Source organism: Paramormyrops kingsleyae, chromosome 10 (genome assembly GCF_048594095.1).
Source record: "Paramormyrops kingsleyae isolate MSU_618 chromosome 10, PKINGS_0.4, whole genome shotgun sequence".
NCBI lineage: Eukaryota > Metazoa > Chordata > Actinopteri > Osteoglossiformes > Mormyridae > Paramormyrops > Paramormyrops kingsleyae.
The window spans coordinates 28338172-28352894 of record NC_132806.1 but is presented as its reverse complement, the minus strand read 5'-3'; the positions used below and the strand labels follow the sequence as shown (position 1 = coordinate 28352894).

Here is a 14723-nt window from a genome sequence, read left to right as displayed (position 1 = left end):
AAGTCGGCGAAGCCTTTCCTGCTTCCCGGGCCCCCCGCCCTTTAAGCCCTCTGTTGATACTTCGTCGCTGTTTCCCCGATCAGACTCACTTCGGCGACCTGCTACCGTCGCGCTTCGGCCGCTATTCGTGCACTTTTGAAGACCCACATATTTTTTGTTTCAATCTTACCCGCTGTTTTAGTTGGCTGGAAATGCGGGTGTAACGGACTCATTTTGCATTTTTTTTAAATGGGGATTTTGCCGCAACAAGAGCCAGTGAATGAAGGGAGGTAAGGTTTCGTGTGTTTTTTATGCTTTAAGTTAAAAACCATCCAGACCTGCATCTATTTTGTAGCAAAATGACTTCGAAATGGTCGTCTGGGAAAGTTATTTAAGAAAGAAAAGTTTAACCGACTCGGTTTGCAAGTGCGCTAACTGAATAGGATCGTGTGAGTTTGCAGTTCAGTCTATCACTATATCAGCCAAATGTCATCCGATTCGCCTTTTGATCTGAGTTAATCAATTAATGCAGATAGTTATATCTGGACTTCAACAAAGTGACGGTTGTTATTCTTTTAAACAGAAAACCTCCTATTTCAAGAAAGGAATGATAATGATGTGGTTCGGTTAACCGTGGGATTTTTTTATAGGCAGACGCGTGGTACCGTTTCCAGTGCTCCGGGTCGCAGTTTTCCGCATCTGTTATCGTTAAACTTTCTCTTTTGGGTTGTGGGTTATAGTGCGGCCGAGCTCGGTGCATCCGCTTCCCATGCCGGGAGTATGACAGGACCTCCACGGCGCCTCCCGCGGAGACTCCCACGCAATCTGGCCGCAGGTCCTGCCGGTCCCCTTGTCCAGATCTTTGTCGCCTTTGACATCGGCCAGATTTTCTTACCACGGATGAGCCTGATTCCCGTGCAACTCCAAAATCCCTTTTCCCTAATGACCCCCCTAGGCATGCATCAAGCAGGCTGTCTGTGCACGGCAAAAAAAAACTACGTATGGTACGTTTTTAAATACCATGGCCTTGGTTAAAAAATGCATTTTGATCACCTGTCAGAATTTGTGATGGCTTTGACTCTTGCCCAAAAGGCATCTGCTTTGCGATTTCCGAACTGTTTTTTTTTTTTGTTTTACCAGATCGTTCTATTCTGTAAACTATAATTAAACAAAAAATTTAGTTTTTCCCTCGCCGTAATTACTAATCTTCAAAGACACCATCGGCTTAGTACTGTATTTTGAGGGTCATTGAATTCTAGGGATAGATTACGATCTTCGCAAATACAACTAATCTATCTGAGATTAGTGAGCTCACTGAATATGATTTAAAATTCCCTGGAGAATTCTAGATTAATATTCAAAGTTTGAACGCTTTTATTTTTTTAATTATTTTTTAAGGACACGTTTGGTGCTTTTTCAGTTTTTGGACTGCGCTTCATCAGGCGTGTAGAATACATCAGACTTGCTGCATTTTTTGCTGTTAAACTAGGTAGATCAGCAGGAAATCGAGACGTAGCAAAAAAAAAATCATCAATATTTAACTTTGCAGCACTTTCAGATGACCATTTCACTGCTATCAGAAGGCCACGTGACCTTAACAGGCTTTTCAGTGCGGCAACCACCTCAGCCGGAAGTTGTGATCAGGTGTCAGATATCAAAAGGAGAGCTGTAAAAGACTGAAAAACTTTAAATATGGAGGCTGCGAATTAACCTTGATTCAGAGCTATCCAAATGTCTCTACTCTGTGATGACACTGCTGTGTGTAGAAGAGAAGAGCTGGTATTTGTCGAACGTCTACTTATAGTTTAACAAAACATCTCCGTTATCTTACGCCGAAGAGCTTTCGGCTTCTGGTAGTTTGAAGGGTGGTAAAAACGTGCTCACATTGTGCTAAAGAAGTTTTCTATTGTGGGAAGATAAGCTGAGTTAGAGAAGTTAGGTGCTGAATTTGCTTAGTTTGCTAACACGCTGTAGCACTCTGAGTCCATACAAATGTGATTCTGCTGATTCTGTGGAACATGATAGTGTTGACATCAGGAGATCCAGCCGCTGTAGTACTGCAGTATTTTGGATTAGTATTGTCTTATTACATATTCAAATGCAAGAATGAAGAAGGCCAGTTGTTACTTATATTTAATTCGTGCAGCTGCCACTAATACCCTCCCCAGTTGCTGTTCTCCTCCTTGCTTCTGGTGCGTCTGGGTTGGTCACATGACACATGCAAGCTTTTAATACCTGGGTTTGCCTGCATTGGCAGGCCGAGGCAGACAGACGATCGCCGGCATGACGGAAGTGCGAATAAAAACTGAACTTTAACAGATCTCTTTTGGGGGAAAGGGCGAAGCAGGTGACCTGCATGCAGTAGGAAGTGGACAGTATGGCTTAAACCAGGGCTGGAGAGCCTGTCCCACGGAGGGCCGATGTGGGCACATGTCTCTCAATCAGCCAATAATAAAACAGTGGTTCTCAACTCCAGTCCTGGGGACCCACTGTGATTGGCTGATTGAGAGGCCATCCCTAAAACCCGCACCGGCCCTCAAAGGATCAGGTTCAGGTGAAAGCAGCTCAGTGATTTTACTAGATTGTTTTTCTCTATTTATAGAATTACACTTGGATGACTGGTAATTTTGGTATGATGCTCACACACGGTTATGGGATAGAGGCGCCTTTCACACACTCCTTCCCTAATGTGCACTCTCATTGGCCGACCTGTTACACAAGCGATTTCCTGTCGGTCTGATAGACATTTCAGTTGCAGTTTTGGGATGTAAACGCAGCGTAGGTTTCGATGACGGTTTCAGATCGAGCCGCGGGGGGCGGTCCTGAGACTGAGGAACTGGGAAAGCCCGTGTGCCAAGGCTCTGGAATGGCACATGCGCTGTGGGGACCTGGGGCAGCTGAGGCTGTTCTTCTCAATTAGGGATAAAATGGGGGGGTGGCCATCTGAATGAAACAGACCACCTCAGTCTGATGTGCCGAAAATGTGACCAAGGGAAGAGGCTGGCTTTTCTGCAGACAAGCATGCCCAGTCACCGGCAGAGTATGGAACAAAATCGCATTGTGTTCCACAATAGTGGCCCACTGTTGTATTTATATACAGCATCCCCCCCCCACCCCCCCGTACCCCAAAGGCCCTTGATTTCCCCCCGAACGCTTTTCTCTGAAAGCTTCCACACATTTCTTTAAAGCTGGGACAGTTTTGTTAGATTGTCCCCGATTATTTTTAATGAAGAATCTCACTGAGCCGACGCAACGCATATCTGCTGAAATATAACCTACCATACTGCTTCTGTTAATAGATAGATCTATCCGTCAGATAGAGTTGATATTTAATCTCTGATGCATTGCATGTATGTAGATGAGCTGGCAGTAAAGATCTCCTGAATCTCTCCCTGACAAACACAGGCTACAGAATATCACAAAAACAAAATAACAGTAGCTTGACGCTGTGTTTATGTTTTTTAGGGGAAGGGAACCGTATTTGTTTACAGCGCCTCTGCGGCGTCTCCAGATCTTTTGTGTAAGTTTCTTTTCAGCGGTAGATCATGGGCTGTCCTGTCATCTCCTTGTGCCATTTGTCAAGGTGGCTTTCTATTTTGTATTGTTGAAACATGCTGGAGTTTAAGGACTTGTATTTTTTTTTCTACGAAAAACTGCTCAGTGTTGCAATCTAAGGTGTTTTGCATCAGTGGTTTTTATTACTGCATCATAAATTGCTTAGGCTCATAGTGATGAACACCTGTGGCGGGCGGTTCCATTTGTATGATTGTCTAATATTTTGTGCATTGTGTTAATGGCCTTTGTTGTGTTAAATGCGTTCCTTTGTTTTGTGCAGTATTGCAGTTGAAGTTGTGTTACAGGCTTGTAACAGTTGGTGGTGACTCACGGCTCCTTGGAGCAGGATAAGTGTTTGTTTGTCGGCCTGTAGTTCATGTCGTCGTTGCTCACCTGGCCCATGCTGGAAATGACCGCCCTCAGGGCGACCTGCTTGCACATATCTCCTCAGCACAGAGCACTGGCATTGCCCCATCCCGGCGAATCGGCTGTTGTAGTTCTTGTTCGTTTGAGAACTTCTCCCGAGGTCATCAAAAATTGTTTGATTTGAATTTACAATTTCACGATTAAGAATTACAAGATTACGTGGTGCCGTCCAGTTAATAGTGCATTAAGCCCACTGGATGTCTCACTTTTTTATATGTGTACATGTTGCATATTTGTACATTTCTGATCCTATTTATACACCTTTTTTTTGTATTTCTATCCTGATTGTGTTTTATTGTACACTTCTAGCCATCATTTGCACCAAAATAAATTCCTCATACTTTTCATATGTGGTGAATAAAAGGATTTCGATTCTGATAACCAGAGCCCCAGGACCGTTCGGATCTCTCCATCAATTATGTGTATGGTACCCCTGCCCCTCAAATAGCGGAGCTGTCTCCTGGCATGATGTCAGAGCTCAATTGCAGACTTAAAAATACCTCCCCCTGGTCCCTTACTCTCTGGTGTTAACGACCTGCATTTACTGCGACTACATGCCTTTGGCAGCGTCTGTAGCCACTGAAACAAATGTGCTGTTGTTTTTGTTCCTGTTTAATGATTGTTTGCTCGGGGAAAATGGAGTGGTACTGAGGCTGTGTACGTTGCTATGTGTACTTGCTAAAAATTTCATTAAATATTATTGGAAATAAACTAAATAAAGTGTAGTAGGAGCAGTGCTCAGAAGGTTTTGACAGTAATCAACTTGCTCTGGATTCAGAAGCTGATTAAAAAAAATATTGAGGGAAGTGAGCATGGTGTCCTAATAGCCTCCCTTCACCCCCTGCACCCTTAAGTCAGCCTGTCTCATTTGGGCACCTCCACATCCTCTGGCTCAGAAACCGGTGGTCAGTAGCAATGAAAGAAGAAGAGGAAGAAAGGACACGAGACAATTGGTGGAAACGGTCACCGTCCGCTGTGAAAATGAAAGAACCTTGGGCCACGAAAGCCGAAAAGCCGGTCTGATTTTCCAGGAAGCCCTCGTACGAGGACCAGTCTTCTGTGGGTCGAACTTGGCGGTGGATAGAGATGAGGCAAGCCGTCCTTTTCCCAGGTTTGGTGGGCCAGAAAGAGGCTTTGTGGTGTGGGTTGTCAGCCCCTGCAGATGTTGGGTTTGTTTGGTCCCATAGCCTGCTGCTGCGTGGGGGGGGGGGGGAAGGACTGACTTCTGGCCTGAAGGGCCCAGGCCACTTTTCCAGGATGCAGGGACTCTAGACTCAGCCCTGACCTGCCGTAGGCTTGACCGGCAAGCCCATTTCTGCTATTCCACCACGTGGTGCCTTCTCTGCTATCCTCAAGGGAGTTGGGGCTGGGAGGGGGCCCTTGTTTTTGGGGGGAGGTTTGAGGGACAGCTGTATCCTGTGTTTTTCGCTGGCTGTCCTCGAGCAAGAGCAGAACCGTGAAAGATCTGCAGAGAGCAAGGCCTCAGATTAGTCACTAGGATCTGACTGGGATAACGTGGGTGGGGTGTGGTGGGGTGTCGGGGAGTCAAAGCGGGGGGGAAGGGGTGGCATCCTCTTTGTTTATTTCCAGACATGGCTCTCAAGTGGAACTGGAGCTCACAGCGCGTTTGCAGAATTCCTCAGCTGCTGGTTTCTGCTACTGGGTGAAAGCTAACACAGTAGGGCTTAGCTGGCCAATTGCCGGCCGATAAATTAAAGAAATGAACCCAGGAGTCGGGGGTCTGACTATCTGTCAGTCAGTAAAGCTGAATTGTTACGGCATACAAAGATAATTGTAAAATATTAACATGTTTTATGTACATAGAGATGCTGCCAGTGTTTTCGTAGTGATGAGATGTGGACGGGAAGGTTTGTGACCTCCTGCTCCTTGCGCTGAGCGATTTATGGTTTTTATGTGTTTACATAACCACAAAGCAGCTCCAATTTTATCTCTTTTTTTTTTTTTTTTCCTTCTAATGCCTTAGCTGGTTGCCCTGCTGTTTCTTAGCAAACGTGGTTTTAAGACTGCAGAAGTTACAAATTTGACCTTTTTCGCTGGGTATCTGGGTTAGGCCTGCAATCTTGCGGCTGATTGGCCGGGGCTGAATGACTGCGATTGGACGCATGGCAGTGTTGTTTAAGGGTGCCTGTTTCTCATGGCTTCTGGGTGAGATTGAGAGCTTTAACATGCTAGTATGGATCTCAGCTTCTCCCCGCCGTTATGCAATTACAGCTGATTCGTAATTTGCTGATTCGTAATTTGCAGTCCTGTTTGCTAGATTTGTTAATGAATTTCAGAAGGATTGCTAGAGTGTCCAATACCTAATACAGTATTGAAGTGTTGTAAGCAGACATAAGAGTTAAAATTTTAAAGTTATTTGAACTACAGCTGAATCTGCATAACACAAGAAGACGATCACAAGTAGATTGTTGGAAGTTATTTATCTGAGCCGTTCTTGGGAAGTCTGGGCACGATGCCATTAAACATAACTAGGGACATCTGTCATGCCAATGTTTCCATGTGCTCTGCAGCTATGGGCACCAGTGACTGGCTGCAAGTCTTGACATGCGTGCCCCACCCCCCAAGATAAGTGAACTGTTCCATCAAATGTGGCTCAGTAAAATGCAAATAGTGACGGTGACAATGCCTATTACTGGCTTCGGGGGGGGGGAGGGATTTTCATGACAGATTTGTCTGCCTTTCCAACAACTACTGTGTTGTGATAACCACAAGAGTTGCTCTGCGAAAGGGACGTGCCCCCCCCCCCCCCCCCTTTAACGAGTCTTTATCAGCTAGGCCCATGTGCTTCCTGCCTCCTCTCCCCCCCCCCCACTGCAATCTGTGGGGCAGCAAAGGTCACCTGCCAGCACACTGCTCACAGGAGGCTAGGATGTGAATCACATCCCCTTCTCCTTCGCTCCCCTGTGCCTCCTTTTTCCTTTCTGGGTGCGAATGATGAAGCATCCCCATTTCTGGCCCTTGACCATGTGACCCCCGTCTCCTCCCCAGTGGGACACAGCAGGGTTGGGTTTTATAAACAGGAGAAGCTAATAACTCTGCTTTCTTATTCGTTTCTAAATTTTGTTGTGAACTAGCCAGTATGACTGAGTCAGTGAGTGAGTGAGTGAGTGAGTCAGTCCTTTTTTGTTTTGTCTTCTGGGTTTTGTCGTTAATGCCGTCCAGGCTCAGGTTGGATTAAAGCTTTTCTCTTCCCTTTTAAAGTTGTGGTTCTATGAAAACAGCACAACTCTGTGGTTTGAGGTCTGACATATTGCAACATTCTGCTTCACCTCAGTTCTTCTTGACTTAATCCGATCAGTTGGGGGGGGGGGGGACTCTGTGTCACCTCGCATATCCACTATCAGGAGGTTGAAGCACCTAACCTGGCTTTGTGGAGTTTGCATGAAATGATGCCATTTGAAGGAGTACTTCGGAATACTTCTTCTCAGATATGCCATCTTCTCTCTGTTGAGAGGGGGGGGGGGGGGATTAGGGTTCAGGTCCAATTCTACTGTACATGGGATTCAAACCAGTGACCTTCCAGTGATCATCGAGGCCTTAACCCGCTGAGCTGCAGACCACCCGCTGAGCTGCAGACCACCCGCTGAGCTGCAGACCACCGTTCTCCGTTTCCTGCAAAGGCAAGCAGATCAGCGTCACCACATTTTCCTTATGTTTTTTAAGTATTAGGAAATGTCCTTTTTCCTGTATGTTTTCAGTAGCGGTGGTAGTGGGTGGCGTTTCCTGGTGGCTGATTTGTGCAAAGCTGGATGTGTTTCTGAATACCGAGTCCTACCAAGAAACCCTTTATCTTAACTGTCCTCCCTTATCGACTAATTCAGGTCTGATAGGTAAAAAAAAAAACATCCTTGTAATCTACACCAGTGTGAATCTGTTTTGTTCCAGAAGCAGAGATGTGTTGATAAACAGTGTGCTTCAGAGACCACAGAGCCATTAATCTTCTGGTTACTTCCTGTCTCCGTTGTAAAGTATGCTACACGCCACGGCAGATCCATAAGTCGGGATGGAGTGTATGGGCAGTGAGGACTGGGCCCAGATTGCTCAGGCTCAGAGTTGGCAATGTCAGACTGCACAACTGGCCTTGGGTTTGTTTTTTTTTTTTTGTCAATGGCTAATTGTTAGTCTGCTGGTGGTCTGTAAAATAAAGACTGTTATGCAATGAGGGAAGGGTGCCTTGCATTCAAACAATACCTAGATTTTGTGAATAGAGTTTCGCTAAGTTTCGTGTTTCGTTCAGTTGTTTACTGAACATTTATGTAACTTTTTTTTTTTCCCCTACTGGGAGGTGCTTGTAGTTAATATGGGAGTTAATTCTCAGTTTGAGGCCATGAAGAGGTGAAAGCCTTGTTTCAGTCATCATTCCGCTACAACAGGGTTCCAGTCCTGGAGTTTCTGTCTGCAACACAGCATGCAGATTTCCCTGCTCAGTCACACCTTATCAGTCCACCATGGAAATCTGCACGCTGTGTTGCAGACTAGCTTTCCACGACCGAAACTGGAGAACCCTGCTATATGATATCTCACCTTAAGCTGTTTGTGTACATTCTTTGGCCATAATTGCTGATTACTGTGAGGCTGGTTGAACGTTGTCACATTTCAGCCTTCTGATGTGCAGTTTGGATCTTCTGATGAGCCAGTTACCCAAAGTTGACCCCCAGCTGTCTACATTTACGCTGTCATGAAGCCTAACAGCACGTGCATTATCTTGGTGACTGCCATTTTTAGGATGTCAAAATATAGTTTTTACCGGCTTTGGAAAGCAGCCTTTAATTTAATGGTATTGATATTCTGTTTTTGGTTGTGCGCAAAATGATCGACATTTCATGCAAATAAATTGGATGCTGCTTAAGTTTTTGTTTTTGTTTTTTTTTTTTTTTTTTTTCTGTTTTAAAATCTACAGGTCAGATTTATAAATATAAATACGTAAAAACAATTGAATTAAGTCTCTTGAATTTAACCCAAAAGAGTTGAAATAGCAATTATTCAATATTACAGCATAGTTTTTTATTCTGTATAATAAATCATGATAAACAATAGTTTACACATGTCTATGTAATTTTTAAGAAATTCCCCTTAGAATGATTTTTTATCTTTCCTTCATTTTCAGTGTTGTGAGTCCAGAACAGAAGTTGGCAGTGTTTCAGTCATAAACTTCCATCCCTTGGTTCTAAACTGGTTTTCCTCTGAATCTTGCCATTTGTGGACTTCTGATGACATTGCCTGCAGTCAGAGGTTCCTAGGTCACACTCTAGACACTAGTCAGTGTGTAATTTAAAAAACGGGCGCGTACCAGTCCCCTTAAATGAAACAATAGGGCAGCTGTGTCTGAAGTATCGCTTTGAGCTGGTCGGAAGCCCATGAGCCCTTTCTCATAAAGGTCACGTTGATGTCATCCATAAAATCCACCCTTTCTTGGTTCCCCAGAAGGACTTTGTGGTGCTTTTTTCTGTATGGCGTTCAGTCTTACTTTATATCAGTCTGTGACAGGAGGAACAAGAGAGCATCCTTTCACATGATATGATAAGATGTTCTTCTTGATTGTTCCTGAAATGTTTGTGCGTTGGAATGAAAACCATTTGTATTTGTCATGTTGGAGCGCTCACTTCCTTCATTTGTTCACAATTTCAGATGAGGGAGCGGTATCCTTCCCGCCGCCTGGCCTGCGCTGGTCGCTGAATGTCTACTGTCCCTGAAGCGTTTGGTTGCCATGGATATGCTGATGGAGGATGCCAACGTGGAAGCCCTGTTGGCCTATATCCACCTGGAGAAGTACCTGGAGAGCTTTCGGCAATCCGGCGTCTGCTGGGCCAAGGACTTCATCCACCTGGACCAGGAAGCTCTGAACCAGCTGGGAGTGACTGCCACCGGCCACAGGAAACGCATCCTGAAACTGGCCGAGCAAATCCAGCAGACGGCCTGGCTGAGGGAGACGGAGACCTCGCTGGACCGCTGTCAGTCTGAGTCGGCCATCCACCTGGCATCGCCCCCAGTGCAGGGGACACTGACGTCTCCAGTGCCGGGTGATCAGTCACCTCCAGAGCTACTCCGGAACAATTCTGTTCCAAATATCCCATCCACCCTCCTGGGCCCAAATGTTGAGTCGAGCGATGAGGTGTCAAAGCCGATTCCCAAGCCCAGGACTGTGTTTACCAAACTCAAGATGGAGTCTCCAGAACCCCATATTCCCAGGGAACCCTCCTTGGAATCACTGTGCTTTGTAACACTTGAAGGATCTCCAGTCAGTGAAAAGCCCTCAACCCCAGAGGGACCAGGCCTGGGCTACAAACGAGGCTCCTTCGATGGACCGCTGCTTAACTGTGCCTCTGCCCCCGATTCGGGAGGGCTTCTTCCTCCCGTCCCTCCTCGGATGAACCGGGGCGTGCCGCCTGCCACATTTCGTGGCCGGTTGTCCCCCGTAGGGATGGACCAGGAGCCTCCGCCCACACCTCCACGTTCCGGCTCTCCCGGATCACCCAGGTGTCGTGTGGAGTCCCCGTCACACTACCCTGTCCTCTCCCCGGTGTCTTCAAGTGGTGGTTTAGAGATGGTCTCCAATGAGATCTACTGCGGTGCGTCGCCGAGCTCCACGATGCACCGGGATGGGGCGCTTTGGAACCGTCCCGTTCCGCTGCCTCCGCCGAGGCAAGACTCCTCCGGTGGCTCTTCTGAGGGCAAAGGGTAAGCTCATTTATCTCAGCGATGACTAAAAATGGTAAAGCTAAACATGTCTAATGAGCTTATATTCCAGGAAAGTGACCATTTCCCACACAAATCCCTTGAGTCGATCATTCTGTGTTTTCATTAGCTTCGCCTGTATTTAACATGATTGATTTCATTCTTGTGTTTTTGATAACCCTTGAAGACAGTGATGTGACTTCATGGTGGTCACCCCTGGGCCATGCAGAACTGCTGGCCCGGACATTTAACCTTTATTTTAGCAGCATTATCATAAGACCAAGCAATAGCCATTTTTTCAGTGGGTTGTTCAAACTGACGTGAAGGAGAAATGCCATTCCTTACAGAAAAGTCTAATGCATTTACTTTTCTTTCCCGGCACCCTCAAAAAACAAACTTCAAACATTTATTGTCTTAAATGCTTTAAGCAGGAGTATATCCAATAGTAATACGTTTTTTTCCACACATCATTTTAGACTCAGGGTGTGATACAAATTGTCGGTCTGTTTTATTTTGTTCCTGATGCTTCCATAGCCAAAGAGCTGGCTTTGGTTTCGCTTTCCTGTGTTACGGGTCCCTTTTTTCTATTCCTTGATCTTTTGGCAGCTTTGTATTCAAGGGGATATGAGTTAGAGTGGCAGTGAAAGGGCAAGGCTCCATCCAGGTTGAGGGTACAAAAAGCTTATACAGCTGGTTTAACCAGGCTCAACAGAGAGCGTGGAGTGGCCTGGCTCAGAGGACAGCTCAAAAAGCTGAGTGCAGGGATTCGTAATTGACATCAAAGCGATTTAGTTTTTTGCTCACTAAGCTGCGTTGGCCTCTAGCTAGTTAAGCTGCGTTGGCCTCTAGCTAGTTAAGCTGCGTTGGCCTCTAGCTAGTTAAGCTGCGTTGGCCTCTAGCTAGTTAAGCTGCGTTGGCCTCTAGCTAGTTAAGGTATGTTGGCCTCCAGCTAGTTAAGCTGCGTTGGCCTCTAGCTAGTTAAGGTATATTGGCCTCTAGCTAGCTAAGGTATATTGGCCTCTGGCTAACTAAGCTGCTTTGGCCTCTAGCTAGCTAAGCTGCGTTGGCCTCTAGCTAGCTAAGGTATATTGGCCTCTAGCTAGCTAAGCTGCTTTAGTAATGCTTTCTTCCGGCCGTGGGAAAAATGTTTCAGACCCGTGCCAATTTTCTGTGATTGCTTATTGGCCTCAAAGTCTAAACCATCCAATCAAATTAGTTGTAGTAGTGCACCTATAACGAGCTGGCCAAGTGTATTTTTTTGTGGAATAACAAGCAGTGAGGCTGCATTGTTGTCATTAACGCTGAGTGTGGGCACTTTGCTAAGCAGCTATGTAACACGGTACGCCCGCAACCCGTGTCTGGCATTTCTGTACAGGCCGCAAGACAAAATGGCCAGTTCTGGCCTCTCCTCAAGCCAAATAGACATTGGACATGAAGTGGCCTAACAGCGGGAGCCAGTTTGCCTCTTTGTCGGGACAAGCTTAGCGCTGCGTGTTGACCGCGGCCGTGCAGAGGGCTGCTCTTAACACGCCAGCGAGATTCGGCTACTGAGCCAAACGATTTTAGGACTACTGACAAAAAAAACTCCAAGGGGGGAGAATACCATTTGTACAAGTCATATCCAAAGTAAAATACAGTTGGACTCAGGAAGGTATCATAAATTCAGGAAAAACAATGTCGGAGAAAGATTTTGTCACATTCTAGTGTAACGGACCTAAACCGCTGTGTGTAATAAGCCAGCGACAGCTTCTGCTGGGAAATGCCCCCGTTTTCAGCCTGCCGAAGCAGTGACTGTGTGCGATTCTTTCGATTTCACAGGGAACATTAGCGTCTTGCAACCAAAATGTATGGAATAGTTCTTCCTTCTTCCAGCCCTCAGTCCCAGTAGCGGTCAAAGCCTGTGTGGTTCAGCGGAGTGTCTCCCACTGCTTCGTGCTTGAAAGCAGCCTGATGGCAGGAAGATGGTAGATGAGCTAATTAAAGAAACAACGCACCAGGCAGCTATGAATATTTTAGTGGCAAGCATGCTTCAGACCTGGTCCCTTTTTGTTTAGTACAGTTCATGTAAAATAATGAGATTCTTTATTTGAGTGTTAAGTAGAAAATTCCCTTGTAGTTTCTATATGGTGACAACTTTTGTGGGCGGAAAGACATTCCTGTGTTTATGGACTTCATTGCTTTAGGATTTTCTCACAAGCTTTCATGATGTCTTCCATGAAGTAACTCGCAATACGGTAGCTAACAAATAATAAAATTCTTTTGTTTGTGATGCAGTTTGTGGCATTGAGTCAGGGAGCGTGAAAGGGGGAAAATGAGCTTTTAATTAATTTGGATTCCATTTTGAAGGAAATTCGACACTGGAAGTCCACGTAGCAGCCAGCAACAGATCTGAATGACAAGAAAGCCAGCACAGATGCCGTAGCATAGATGAGGAGACCTCATTAATAACTGATGGCACTCTATTGCTTGTTTGTAAAAATGTTTATTGTTGTCGTTCACAATGTTTTCTTTTCACTGTAAACATGACGGCTCCTCATATCTCTCACCCTCCCTTTGGAAATTCTTTCTGTCTCTTCCGCAGCAGTGCGAACAATTTTATGGATCAGCCCAAAAGAATTCTGGGTAAGTCTTTTCCTCTCTTTTATGAATAGCTGATTAGAAGGAAAGGAATCTGAGTGAGGAATGTTCTCACATCCTGTGTGACCCTATGATGTCATGGCATTTCTAATCTGTAACGTCAAGTCATCCTGCCATTAAGCTTATGGGCAGAGGTGGACATTTCAGGTCCAGAAAGTAAAAATCCAAACCAGGATTTTGTTTCAACCAACCAGTTGAGCATAAAGAGCCACAGTCACAGAGTACTCAAACTGGTTGGTTGAAACAAAATCCTGGTTTGGATTTTTACTTTCTGGACCTGAAATGTCCACCTCTGCTTATGGGTAGCCTTGCTGGTGTGTTAATGGTAGCTTTGCCATTATTATATAATTATTTTTTCCTGTCATGTTTTTTGGCTCATAGACGAATCTAGACCCTATTTAGGGGGACTTGAGCCACCCATCTTGCTTATTTATTTACTTGCTCAGTTATTGCATTTGCCGATTTATGTTCTATATTCGCAAACATTTCGTACAAATTTTATAGTTAAAGCTCAGCTTTCTTCGTCTTGAATGTGGCAGCCCTACTTGGGGCTCATCTCCCCTAATGGTCTAATTCTAGAATCACCCCTGATGTGACTTTTTATTTTATTTTTCATATTATAATCCAGTTTGCTTTATGTTCCCAAACTAGTGTCAGATGAAGACGAGTCCATTAGCCCTTACTGTGAAACCGTGTTTCAGAACCAGCGATTCCAGGATGCTAAGGTGAGCTTAGCATGAAGGTGTCGCTGGACTTTATTTGTCATATGGAATGCCAGTGTTTTGGGGTGGGTTGGTTGACGACAAGGTTCATTTTGAGTAGAACCTATGATGTCATGTTTGTCTTAATGAGGGAATGGGAGGGAATGGACTTGGAAAAACTCAGAATCTGGTAACTGAAAGCATGAGTTTACATTTCAGTCTATGAACAGTATGTTCTCTCTGTGAACAGTTGGAGTGTTTTTTTAGATGAGGATCACAGTGGTCATTTCCTGTATTATTCCATGGTCTGCACTTGGTTTGATTGTTCTATTGACATTTCTCTAGACGACATGTTGATAGGTCATGGTTGCATCGGGTTGGTTGAAAATGTCTGCCATTGAGGTGTGTGTGCTGCTCCCCAACAGACTGATAATCTGCCATTTTTACAGCCCACAACCAAAGGCTGTTTCGGCTTTTGTGGTCGGCCTTAGTAATTCTGGATAGCGCTGGGTAGATGTGCATTCCTGTGTGTGTGTGTGTGTGTGACTGAGTGAGAGTGAGAGAGAGAAGGACTATGTGCGTCATGCAGCTAAGAATCCAGACTTCCTTATTTTTTGTCATTCGGTTACGCAAAGGTCATAAGGACTAAAAGTGATGGAGAGACCCAGCCACCCAAAATGAAAGTGGACACAAAAGGAGAGGATTCTGGGTAAGTGGAGTGTGTTCTAC

General features: G+C 45.3%; 1 protein-coding gene across 5 annotated transcripts in view; it reads left to right on the top strand.

Moving 5' to 3' along the window:
* Positions 1–14723, top strand: part of arap3 (ArfGAP with RhoGAP domain, ankyrin repeat and PH domain 3) — a 34355-nt gene continuing 19632 nt past the window's right edge. The window contains exons 1-5 of one of the 5 annotated variants that reach the window (XM_072717637.1): positions 1–269; positions 9610–10659; positions 13238–13278; positions 13945–14018; positions 14630–14703. In XM_072717637.1, the coding sequence (XP_072573738.1) occupies positions 9689–10659; positions 13238–13278; positions 13945–14018; positions 14630–14703 (1160 nt within the window). In that variant the 5' untranslated portion in view covers positions 1–269; positions 9610–9688. The remainder of the gene's footprint in view (positions 270–9609; positions 10660–13237; positions 13279–13944; positions 14019–14629; positions 14704–14723) is intronic. The other 4 variants (XM_023797540.2, XM_023797541.2, XM_023797538.2 and 1 more) reach the window with 4 other exon arrangements.